Raw genomic sequence first — 12809 nt, forward strand, 5'->3', positions numbered from 1 at the left:
TAGATACTGTGATTTCCTTCACTGGAGCTATGAGCAGCAGCACAGTGGCCCTAACTCTATCATCTTAGCTTGAAACTCTTAACATTTCTAAAAAAACATTATAACATGGATAATCCAGAAAGTATTTCTATAGTGTTCATTAAAATCATTGGTTTTCTGGTAATGGTTTCTTTTTTAAGAACACTATTCATCATTCTCTTCTTTTTCTCATCCATTTGCCCTTTTCTTCTACATTTTGGGTAATCTTATAGATTCCAGACTATACCTTTGAGTTCCTTAATAGCAACTTTCACAATGAATACTTCCTTAAAAGGAAGTTTGGGGTAAAACTGATCACTGTACTACTATTTACATTAGGTAGTATTTGGAATGATCTATCCATCCTTAAAAGGATGAACAAATAAAATGTATTTTCACATTATGGAAATCCAAAGAACAGTTAAAGGGAATGAAACAGATCTATAACACAGCAAGCAACATGATTAGATCTCAAACTAATGCTGAGCAAAGTAAGAAGGTACATATATGAATATTTATGTAAAATTTAAAAACTATAAGTAATAGCACTAAATATTACTTATGGCTATGTAAATATTTTAAAAATGAACTAGAGAAATAAGTGATGACAGTGACTGCTCTTAGAAAGGCAGAGAGGAGAACAGGGTGGGAAGTTAGATATGGCTCAAAAGAGACTACAGTGTTTTGTTTTCTTTTAAAAAAAGACACTGGAAGCAAATACAATGAAATGTTAATAGCTGTTAGTTCTGGCTGGTGTTAATATAGTTTTTGATATATTCTTTTATATGTTTCAATCTTAAAAACTCTCAAAAAGATAGTAAAAAATATTGAATGAGAATGCAGCTAAAAGATCAATGCAAATCTATCATATCCATGGACTACAATGCAATAGCACCTAATACATTAAAAATGAGGGAAGAAACAAAAAAAAAGAGGTAAGGTTATGTTTTCCCTTAAATAATTTCAATCTATTTTAGTAGTTTTTGAATAATACTGGGGGTACATTCCATAGTAAAAATATAGTCTATAATGCATTTTTTGCTTTGTTCTTCCATTTTTCTTTGTTTTTCCATTTAACTTCTATCTTCTTAGCCTAGTCCACTTTAATAAGTTTTTGATTTATTTGTTTACTTTGGTATTCAGTATTTCCTTCTTTTTTAAAGACTGTGCCTGGAATTACTCTTTCCTTATCATTAAATGCCAAGTTCCTTTCTACCACTTTTTCTTATAAAGCATTATAGTATATTCTGAGCCATGAACACTACTATTTGTCTACCTGGGATATATATACCTTTGGTTTCATTCAGTACTTACTGAAATAAATTCTCTTAAGCTCTCATAGCTTTGTTCTTTGTTTTGTTCTAGACTAATTTACTCTTGAGTGATTTACATAGCTACAGTGTGGCTGAGAGGGTAAAGTGTCTGTCTGCAATGTAGGAGACCTGGGTTTTATTCTTGGGTTGGGAAGATCCCCTAGAGAAGGAAATGGCAACCCACTTCAGTACTCTTGTCTGGAAAATTCCATGGATGGAGGAGCCTGGTAGGCTACAGTCCATGGGGTCGCAAAGAGTCAGACACAACTGAGCAATTCCACTGGTGTTGGATAACCAGTAAACTGAGTGTTTCATTTCCCTTTTCAACTTGATTTTGAACTTTAAAACAAATAAATTATGTTTCAAGCTGGGTTCTGTGGCATTCTTTTCTACAAAATGTCATCAATTTATTTCCCCTATTTTTGCGGAAAGGGAATATGAAATACTGATGATTCAAGAAGTTCTTTGTTATGAAGGGATTAACTCAGCATATATTCAAGAGAAAAAATTTTATCTGGGGTATCCTTAGTTCTAAAGTTTATTAAAAGATTTTATTACTTACAGATTTAACAAATAACCTATGTAGAGAATTATTAAGCTACATAAAATATACAACTTTTAAAACTTTTCAGGAAGGGCAGGGGAAATGGATAGTTAGAGAGTTTGGGATGGACAGCTATACACTGCTATATTAAAAATGGATAACCAACAAGGACCTATTGTAAAGCACAGGGAACTCTGCTCAAGGTTATATGGAAGCCTGGATGGGAGGGAGTTTGGGGGAGAATGGATACATGTATATGTATGGCTGAGTACCTTTGCCATCCACCTGAAACTATCACAGCATTGTTAATCAGCTATACTCCAATACAAAATAAAGAAGATTAAAAAAAAAAAAACTTTTCATGGGAAAGAATCCTTTTTTAATATATTTTATCCACTCTTATGTCAAATGATTAGCAACAATAAATCGCTTTCTGGGAGCAAAAGCACTAACAACATAAATAAATTTAACTTCTATACATACAGATAGGTGCAGTCTTTTGGAAAGAAGTCTTCATATGATGTCGAGGGCAATGAACTTAATTTGTTTTCTTCTGCATTCTGGGTCACAGATGTATGATCTACATGAAAAAATTACAAACAAGTTAAAAATGAGTCACTGTAATATCTAAATAATAACTTTACTGACTAGAGATATAAGAAGCCCTTAAATCTGAAACCATTAAGGTTTCAAAATTGAGGCAAAAATTAGCTATCAACATTTTTAAAAATATTAAGAAAATAAGATAGGATAAAATGAGATGTAGAAGAAATTTCTACTGCAGAAATTCTAATTTGGCCCAAACTTTATCTGAATTTTAATCATCCTTTAAAGCAAACATCAAGTATCCCTGTTTCTGCTTGTATTTTACAGAAAAAATAGTGTAACTCTCAAAGACTCTATTAAGGTTGCAAAATGGGAAGCCTTCACATTTCTCTTGCTTTCTCGTTATTCTATTACTTTCTATTTTTGTAGAGAGAAAAGTATTTGGGTTGCTCTTTTTGTCTTTTCATTTGTTCCTTCATAGTTCTCTTAGTTTTCCCTATATCTTTCTGCACTTAATTTCATCTTGAACCAGGACGTCCCTGGTTCATTCTTGTCTCTGTTTTCCAACTTCACCTATTCTTACTCTCTAACATAACTTCACTATACAAAGAAGCTATGCAGTTAATGAAAAAAAGTTATAGATTTCCTGCTCTTATTTTGGAAAAAAAAAAAAAGTGAATATGCAGAGTAATCTGTTTTTAAAAAAATTGTTTTTAATCATGCTTTTTCCTATGCAGTGGTGGACCTTAATAAAAAAGTGATTCTCTTCCTGCCTTATTATTAACTTGCATTGGTCCTTTAGCGTAGACCAGCCTTATTAAACAGAAAAAAAAAGTTTAAGAAAATAAAGGAATAGTTTAAGTTATAATCCAGGGTCATGTGTGCAGACAAATGCGTCGCTTCAGTCATGTCCAGCTTTTTGTGTCCTTAGGCCACCAGGGTCCTCTGTCCAGGGGATTCTCCAGGCAAGAATACTGGAGATGAATACGAGAATATTTGCCATGCTCTACTCCAGGGGATATTCCTGACCCAGGGATAGAACCTGCATCTCATGTTTCCTGCATTGGGAAGCAGGTTCTTTACCACTAGTGCCACATGGGAAGCCCTAATCCAAGGTCATCCTTGGCTAACTGGAAAGCAAATATCCCTCTTTAGTTATGGAGGTAAAGAAAGAAGATTTAAAATCTGATAGATGAAGAGAGCTACAATAACTGATTAACAATTAGTTTCGGCCAGTGGTTAAGACTGTGCTCCCAACGTAGTAGAAGGCAAAAGTTCAATCCCTGGTTGGGGAAGTAATAACCCAATGCCATATGGCACAGCCTTTAAAAAAAAACAGTAAGTTTTTCAAATTAAGAATTTCTGATTTTTCACAGCAAATTTCTTTGAATGAGCCATATAACGCCATACTAACAGATACAAAGATAACAAAGGTGTATAAGCAGAGTCGGAAACAAGATTTACTAAAAAACAAGGAGATTTGATATCAACCATTAGATAAGAGGAGAAAGGAGTAATAATAATTTCTTTCAAGAAAACAGTATCCAGTTCTTTGTATAGGGATACAGCAAATATTTCTAGAATTACACACAAGCAAAGAAAAATCAAATGTATATTAGTGGTTTGGGGAATTCAGGCTGGATCTGGGTGGCTTGTTTTGACCTCAACACCAAGTCCTTTTGTTTCTCCCAGTCTTAGTATTCCTTTAAAAATAAATAATAATATGAAACCTAAAGTTTAATAAAGTTACTGCTGCTGCTGCTGCTAAGCTGCTTCAGTCATGTCTAACTCTGTGCGACCCCACAGATGGCAGCCCACCAGGCTCCCCTGTCCCTGGGATTCTCCAGGCAAGAACATGGCAGTGGGTTGCCATTTCCTTCTCCAATGCATGAAAGTGAAAAGTGCAAGTGAAGTCACTCAGTCGTGTCCGACTCTTAGTGACTCCATGGACTGCAGCCCACCAGGCTCCTCCATCCATGGGATTTTCCAGGCAGGAGTACTATGAAGTGTTTAATCCCTACATTTGCTAGCAATGTCACAACATAATTCCCTGATTACTTTAAAAACATTTGCTAGCTCTACCACTAGCAAACATATACTTCTATTTTGATAAATTTATTACACTTCAGATAAACATATAAAAATATGAAACTAGAATACTCTGCATTTCTACTAATGAAATCATTACTTTAAAAGAACCAAGACAAAAACCCAACTTACTTTCTTTTACTGGGAAAGATTATTTAGAAAGAAAAAAGCTGTTTAGAATTATTTCTTCTTACCACCTCTTGCACTTATAGGCTTCTCTCTTAGAAAACTAATCTAACCCTTAAGGTATGTTGATTCTAAGTGCTACTGTAGGCTACTGGGAGAAAGACTGTTTTCTTGAAAGAATGTTCTCTTTTCTAAAACTTTATGTTAGCGACTGAAACTGAAAACATTTCTGAAAAATAAAACCTTTCTTTAAAATAAACTGATGCATATACACAATGGAGTATTACTCAGCCATTAAAAAGGATACATTCGAATCAGTTCTAATGAGGTGGATGAAACTGGAGCCTATTATACAGAGTGAAGTAAGCCAGAAAGAGAAATACCAATACAGTATCCCATATATATGGAATTAATAAAGATGGTAACGATAACCCTGTATGAGACAGCAAAAGAGACCAGTCTTTTGGACTCTGTGGGAGAGGGCAAGGGTGAGCTGATTTGGGAGAATGGCATTGAAACATGTATAATATCATATGTGAAACGAATCACCAGTCCAGGCTCAATGCATGATACAGGATGCTTGGGGCTGGTGCACTGGGATGACCCAGCGGTATGGTACGGGGAGGGAGATGGGAGGGGGGTTCAGGATGAGGAACAAGTGTACACCTGTGGCGGATTCATGCTGATGTATGGCAAAACCAATACAATATTGTAAAGTAATTAGCCTCCAATTAAAATAAATAAATTTATATTTTTAAAAAATAAATAAAATAAACTGATGTTAAACCATATTTTCAAAGATTTAAAACTCTAAGGCTGCAAATTATGACAGTTAAAATGATTACAATCTGTTGAAAATACATGGCAGTATTAACTAAAATTTAGAAAATGTACTTCAACACTTTAGCAGATTGGTGATAGTCTAACATTTATAGGCTAGTGATTCTGATAACTTTTTAATAAAAAAAGTTTTTTAATTGAAGGATAATTGATTGACAGTGTTGTGTTTGTTATATAGCAATGTGATTCAGTTATATATACACACACACACACACGTATGCTCTTCTTCATATTCTTCTCAATTATGGACTACTATAGCATATTGAACATAGTTCCCTATACTATACAGTAGGACCTTGTTGTTTACCTAAAATAACTTCTCAATTTTTCTTTTTCTAATCCTAGTACATTATCTTTGTTCAATTCCTTTAAAGTTGATACACTGATGTTCTAATAATAATACAGAAATGAAAAAAGTTTCCATCAATTTATCTATACCAAAATATATCTTTGTAGCATTGTTCTTTACACAAAGCAGATTTACAGTGGTTTGGAGTCTTGGAATTCTGTTTGTGCTTCTTATAGGAGAACCTTTTTTGAAGAAGAGATACATTTGTTCTTCCTGAGAGGTTTAACAGGGTGTGCATTTCCTATCTCTGGATGGCCAGGACTTTTCATTGACTAGGAACACTGATTTCCATAACTTACTTATATGGATCTTGCAGTTTTATTTTAAACTGTCTTTGCTTAACGCAACATAATTAAGGCTGGCTTGCTTCAAAGCAAGAAAACAGCAGAGAATATTCTAGGTTAGGATTAGAAATGTACATACCCTTTATCAATGTTGAATTGTGGTTTATAGTTGCATCTTTTACTAGAATCATTGCTTGGATGTATTCTGTTAAGGAAGGGAAAAAAGAATGAAAACAATCAGCAACAACATCACCTTATTCAAGATTTCAGCTACTGTGCTATGCAATTCACTGATACATACTTTATCTCATTCCATCTTTGTAACTCCTCTAAGAGGTTTTTATGAGTATCTACTTTAAAGACAAAGAAATTGAAGCTTATAGGTTAAGCTGTTTACTTCAGGTCAATCAGATAGGAAGAGGTAGAAGTGAATTCAAACCTACATATATCAGATTCATGAAGGAATAAGAATATTAAAATGAAAGACAGTATTAATTTTGCAGACAAACACACAACAGATTAATGTCATAGAATATCCAAAAAGAATTTAAAATATCCTGGGGAAAACAAAGAATAGGAGGGGGGAAATTTTGCTTGAAAATCATATATTCTGATGTAATGAAGGAAGTTTCCATATAAAAGTCTATATTCTACAACTACCTGGGCTGAAGACAAAGAAACAGAAAAAATAAAAACGTGGATGACTGAACCGACTGCCTATGTAAAACACAAGACTTGCTCTCTGAAGACTACTAAGGCAAATTCTGTCTGAAGCAGGCAGAACATATCCATATACATCTAAGCTGTCTCTGAAAGACTGGGTGATGGATAGTCTGTTATATTTTACTGTATGTACTAAATGTTCTACAAGGAGCACATACTGGTTTTGTAATACACCCCCTCCACCCTGCATAAAGATACAATGAGGGAGAGAAAAGTAGCCTGAGATAAAGAGATTTATTTATTCATAATTTATTATTCAAAATAATCATCTTCATCCCCTTTTACAAATGCTCATAGTATGATAACAATCAGTTTTTATAGAAACAGAGCATATACACAAAAAAAGCAAACAGAACTGATGTCAGGTTCTTAGAAAATAAAAGAAAATATTTTGACTTTTAAAACAAATAGCAATACTGGAATTAGAACTAAACTGTATTGCCAGTGGGCAATATTTAGCATTAAATGTGTTGAAAGTTTTTATTGCTTCATACCTTTATTTGTGGCAGACCCATCTTTGATCTTTTGTTTCAGTGACTGCAGCACATTTTGTACTTGTTCAAATATGAAATCCACTTTCCCATCATCTTCCAGCTCCATCCAGAAAGTTTTTGCATCACCTAAAGAAAAAATAAGTGAATAGCCTAAGAGCTCAACAGACATAGACTGTAACTTTTCTAAGGCACATGCTACTAAAAATCCACTTAGTTTCTAAATAAAATCAAGATTTAATTGGGCTATTACTTTCCTTCAGGAAAAATATTTTTGTCACTGTTTCTTCTTTTCTTTCAGCCACATGATCTTAGTTCCCTGACCAGGGACTGAACCCAGGTCCTTGGCTGTGGAAGTGTGGAGGCCTAACCACTGGAGTCCTTGGTCACTGTCTCTTTAGAAAGAATGAAAAACAAAGATGACCTAGGCATCTCCCTTATTTCTGCTAACTAAAAAAAAAAAGTGTTGAAAACTTTAGTGAAACTATTTCTTGACTGGAAAACAGAAGGAATGACTTCATTCTGGGATGGAAGTGGGCGTACTTATGGACAACTATACATTTAAAATTTTTCAAGGACATAACCTCCAATGAGTATCAAGTGGATGATTTCAGAATGAAACATCTCAACAACCATTGAAATAATGAAATATCTAACACTAATGCTTTTAAAAATCTTTGCTACCAACTTTTTAATGGTTATCTTGACTGAAGAAAAACAATCTAAAAGCTGCAAATTATGTTTTATTTGGGGACCTACTGAGGACTACAGTCTGGGAGAGAGCCTCTGAGATAGCTCTGAGAAATGGCTCCCAAGAGGTAAGGGAGGAGTCAGGATAAACAGTTTTTGCTGAGAGGAAAAAATAAAACATGTAATTAAAGATTGAATGATTACTGCCAATCACAAAGAACAGATGTCTCAATTTAACGATGTTAGTGCTTTTTTATGTCTAGGGAGATACAAGAGTCTGGGCTCGCTGAAATTATTCTTCGGATATGCATCTTAACTATCTGTGGTCAGTACCTAATTTTTCTACCTTTTCAGTTCTCCTCAGGGAGTGCTACTGGGGGTGGATGTAGATGTTGGCTTGATGGCAGGCAGCACTATTTTCTGAAGTAGCAGGCAATATTTTTTGTTCACAGTGACATGAGGCAAAATAATGTTTAAAGCTTTTATAAAGTTATATAGATAAACTAACATTTCAGATGCTCAGCAAACTAACACTGTAATCAAAAATTTCCATCCTTTCACAGTTGAAAACAGAAATATGAGAAATGCAATGAAAATAAACTGACAAAAGTCAAATCTCACACCATGTTTCAAAGTAACAAAAATACCCAAAATGTTAAACACAAATTATTTCTAAAATAGATAACATTAATGCATACAATGCTTAAAATGAACAGGGCCTTAAGCAAAGGAGGAAATGCACTGAAGACAGGTCACTTGAGAAGCCACTGGGAGGATTAATGAGCAGACAGCACAGTAAGTTCACCAAAAAATACATTTTCCTTCATAAAAATTAAACCCAGAAACTCCCAGTTAGTAACGGTGGGGAATTCTTCAGTCTCTACTCTCCCTGGCAGTCATCTTACCCCAAGGGGACCTCTGGCTAACGAAGCGGCTGCTCTCCAGCAGCCTCAGGAGCAGCACTGCTTCCCTGTTACCTCTCTGGCCTGTTGGGTACTACACAAGACTAAGCCTAGTTTTAATTCCCCAAAGCACAGTTCAGACAAACGTTTCAACACTTGAAAAAAAAAAAAAACACAATGTGAAAAGGCAAAAGGGATGAGAAATGTTTTAGAGAAAGGTAGGGGGTGTGACATGGAGGGCCTTGTGTGCCATACTAAGCAACCTTATTTTTATATGGAAGGCAATGGAGAGCCACTTGAGAGGCTTAAGCAGCTTATCGTTATGTCATTAATTTGTTTTTAAAAATATCACTCATGGGGCAGTGGGAAAGGGAGTCAAGACTGATTTCTCTGTTCCTGACTTGGTCAACCACATGTACAATACTGGTATTATTTGCAACAGTGAATAAAGGCAGAGCAACAAGTGGGAAATTCAAGCAGCACAGGTAAAGTGGATACATAGGTTCCAGAGGAAGATCTGGTCCAGATAGGCAATTTTGGAGTCAATGATACAAAAATTCTTGATTGAAGCCACAGAGGAGATGTGATTAGAGAGAATGCGTAGAACGAGAAGGGTTTTCTGTAAAACATCAACATATAAGTGATGCGAGTAAGAAAAAGGAATCATGGAGACTGAGAAGGAATATAGCACCAGATACTTGAGTTGAAACTCAAATCAGTAAACTAATACTGCTGCTACTTGCCTCTAGAAATGAAGAATATCATCTTACAACTCCACTGTCTATCCAAGCTTGCTCCATTATTCAGCTAGATTTAAGATTTATTGCAAGAACATAATCATGAAGCAAGAGGTACGGCACCTTTGCAAAGAAGGAAGACAAGTAAACTATACAGTTATACTATATGTCTTCCAATCTCACATGAGATAGAGTCTTTGTAAATAGGCAACAGTCATGAATCATGTTGACCTGAGCTCATTTAGTAGATGAATATTTATGGACTGCTTACTAAATACACTGATAATGACCTAGGTACATGTATATGTATGTATTTATATTTCTCCATCCATTCCTTGAAGAGCTTCAGGGCAGTGGTCCAGAGAATCTCTAAGACACCTTTGAGCCTCTTATCAGCAAAGTATAGTTTATGAATTCTTGGATGTTGGGGCTTCCTCAGTGGCTCAGATGATAAAGAATCTACCTGTGATGCGGGGCACCTGGGTTTCATCCCTGGGTGGGGAAGATCCCCTGGAGAAGGGAATGGCAACCCACTCCAGTATTCTTGCCTAGAGAATCCCCATGAACAGAGAAGCCTGGCGGACTATAGTCCGTGGGTCAAACGAGTTGGACACGACTGAGCAACTAAGCACAGCATAGCACAAATCTTTTCAGACAATACACTAGGTCAAAGTATTTTAACAGTAATACATTATTTGCCTTTTTCTTCCCTATATCGACATTAGCTGATGGTTCAAAAGCTCTGGTGAATAAAAGTGCTGGAGCCTTAGTATGAATCAAGGCAGTTGCACCAAACTACCAGTTAGCCATTGTATTGTTTACCACCAATTTCACTTAGGGTTCTTGATAAGGCAACATAAATAATTCCCACAGTACAATGGCTCTTTCAAGGAAAACCACTAGTGAGACCATTTTGAGTTGTAAGATAAACTAGCTTTCTTATCCTCCCATCAGTTCAGTTGCTCAGCCGTGTCCGACTCTTTGCGACCCCATGAATCGCAGCACGCCAGGCCTCCCTGCCATCACCAACTCCCGGAGTTCACCCAAACCCATGTCCATTGAGTCGATGATGCCATCCAACCATCTCATCCTCTGTCGTGCCCTTCTCCTCCTGCCCTCAATCTTTCCCAGCATCAGGGTCTTTTCAAATGAGTCAGCTCTTCACATCAGGTGGCCAAAGCACTGGAATTTCAGGTTCAACATAAGTCCTTCCAATGAACAGCCAGGACTGATCTCCTTTAGGATAGACTGGTTGGATCTCCTTGCAGTCCAAAGGACTCTCAAGAGTCTTCTCCAACACCACAGTTCAAAAGCATCAATTCTTCAGCGCTCAGCTTTCTTCACAGTCCAACTCTCACATCCATACATGACCACTGGAAAAACCATAGCCTTGACTAGATGGACCTTTGTTGGCAAAGTAATATCTCTGCTTTTTAATATGCTGTCTAGGTTGGTCATAACTTTCCTTCCAAAGAGTAAATGTCTTTTAATTTCATGGCTGCAATCACCATCTGCAGTGATTTGGGAGCCCAGAAAAATAAAGTTAGCCACTGTTTCCCCATCTATTTGCCATGAAGTGATGGGTCCAGATGCCATGATCTTCGTTTTCTGAATGTTGAGCTTTAAGCCAACTTTTTCACTCTCCTTTCACTTTCCTCAATAGGCTCTTTAGTTCTTCACTTTCTGCCATAAGGGTGGTGTCATCTGCATATCTGAGGTTATTGATATTTCTCCTGGCAATCTTGATTCCAGCTTGTGCTTCCTCCAGCCCAGCGTTTCTCATGACCATGGAAAACCATTTTTACTTAAAAGAAACACTAATAAAAATTATGGTTTTCTGACTGGGTGTTTGGTACACATTTTCTCAAGCTTGAAGGACAAAACTAACTGCAGTCATTGCTAACGATAAAATTCAAGCTACCAAATTAAAATTGAAAATTTAGAAAACTTGCATCTGCCATGGTAAGTTTGAAAGGTTCTCACTAATTCATCAATTTTAGATGACTGACAGCGATATTAACAAATGCAATTTTAAAATACCGTGATTAAATGTGTCAACATTTAGAAAAATCTGCATAATTCATTGCACCAATGTTTTCCAAGTGGCCAATGCATGATGTTATAAAATCATGCCTGTGTAAGAGACCCATTCAAAGTGCAAGGCAAATTGATGGATTTTAATGTAACAGTGTAAAGAAAACTCACTGATATGAATTCAGATTCCACACTATAACTAATCTTGAAGGAATGACTACTTTTTGAGTTTTGTAGTTGTATCAAACAAAAATTTCAACGATTATCTGAGAGGCTATTAAAATATTCCTTTTTCCAACTTCTTGTCTGTGTGAAGCTTCATTTTCTTTATACATTTACACCGAAGCCTCATTTCACAACAGACTGAAGGCAGAAGCAGATATGAGAATCTCTCTTTTATTAAGCCAACTATCAAAGAGATTTGTAAAAATAAAAAACAGTGGTTTTCTAATTTTTTTGTTTCAGAAAATAGTTCTCTCTCACGTAATTTATATTAACATGTTGGGTTTATTATTTTAAAAATATAGATCAATTACCATTTTTGAAGCTTCTCAATTTCTTAATATAGTAAATATGAACAGATATGAACCACATAAACAAAAGCTATTGAGGGTTTTAAATACTTTGAAGAGCATAAAGTAGGCTTTATACTCTTTATACTCTGAAACCAAAAGAAGGCTTAAAACCACTGGCCTAGATAACTGTCCAGTGAAACAGGTACTACAATCTGTTTAACAATTCACCTATTACACACATGTTAAAGGGTGGTGAAACTATTCTGTATGATACTGTAATGGTGTATACATAACATTATGCATTCATCAAAACCCACAGTACTTGAAAGCACAAAGAGGGAAGCTTAATGTATGCAATATCATTTAAGAGATCAGGGATCCCAGGAAGGCATGTATACACAACTTTGCTGAAGGGCTGGGTGGAAAAGATGTTGATTGAAACAACTTTGGAAATAAGTGGACTCTGTAAAACTACAGGCAAAAGGAACTTGCACAAGCACTGAGGTTTCCCACCTCTGAATGAGTTTATACTTCTGATACTGCTATACATATATATTGGAATTAAGCAAATAAGTAAGTGGATAACAGATAATGGGAATTTACAGATAA

At 35.6% G+C, this 12809-nt stretch overlaps 1 protein-coding gene across 2 annotated transcripts in view; it reads right to left on the bottom strand.

Moving 5' to 3' along the window:
* Positions 1-12809, bottom strand: part of SETDB2 (SET domain bifurcated 2) — a 39900-nt gene that overhangs the window by 22328 nt on the left and 4763 nt on the right. The window contains exons 3-5 of one of the 2 annotated variants that reach the window (XM_005687460.3): positions 7326-7451; positions 6248-6313; positions 2359-2455 (exon numbers count right to left, since the gene is read on the bottom strand). In XM_005687460.3, coding sequence (XP_005687517.2) covers positions 2359-2455; positions 6248-6313; positions 7326-7451 — 289 coding nt within the window. Of the gene's footprint in view, positions 1-2358; positions 2456-6247; positions 6314-7325; positions 10102-12809 lie in introns of those variants that run through there. The other variant, XM_018056726.1, reaches the window with a different exon arrangement.

This window comes from Capra hircus, chromosome 12, assembly GCF_001704415.2.
Source record: "Capra hircus breed San Clemente chromosome 12, ASM170441v1, whole genome shotgun sequence".
NCBI lineage: Eukaryota > Metazoa > Chordata > Mammalia > Artiodactyla > Bovidae > Capra > Capra hircus.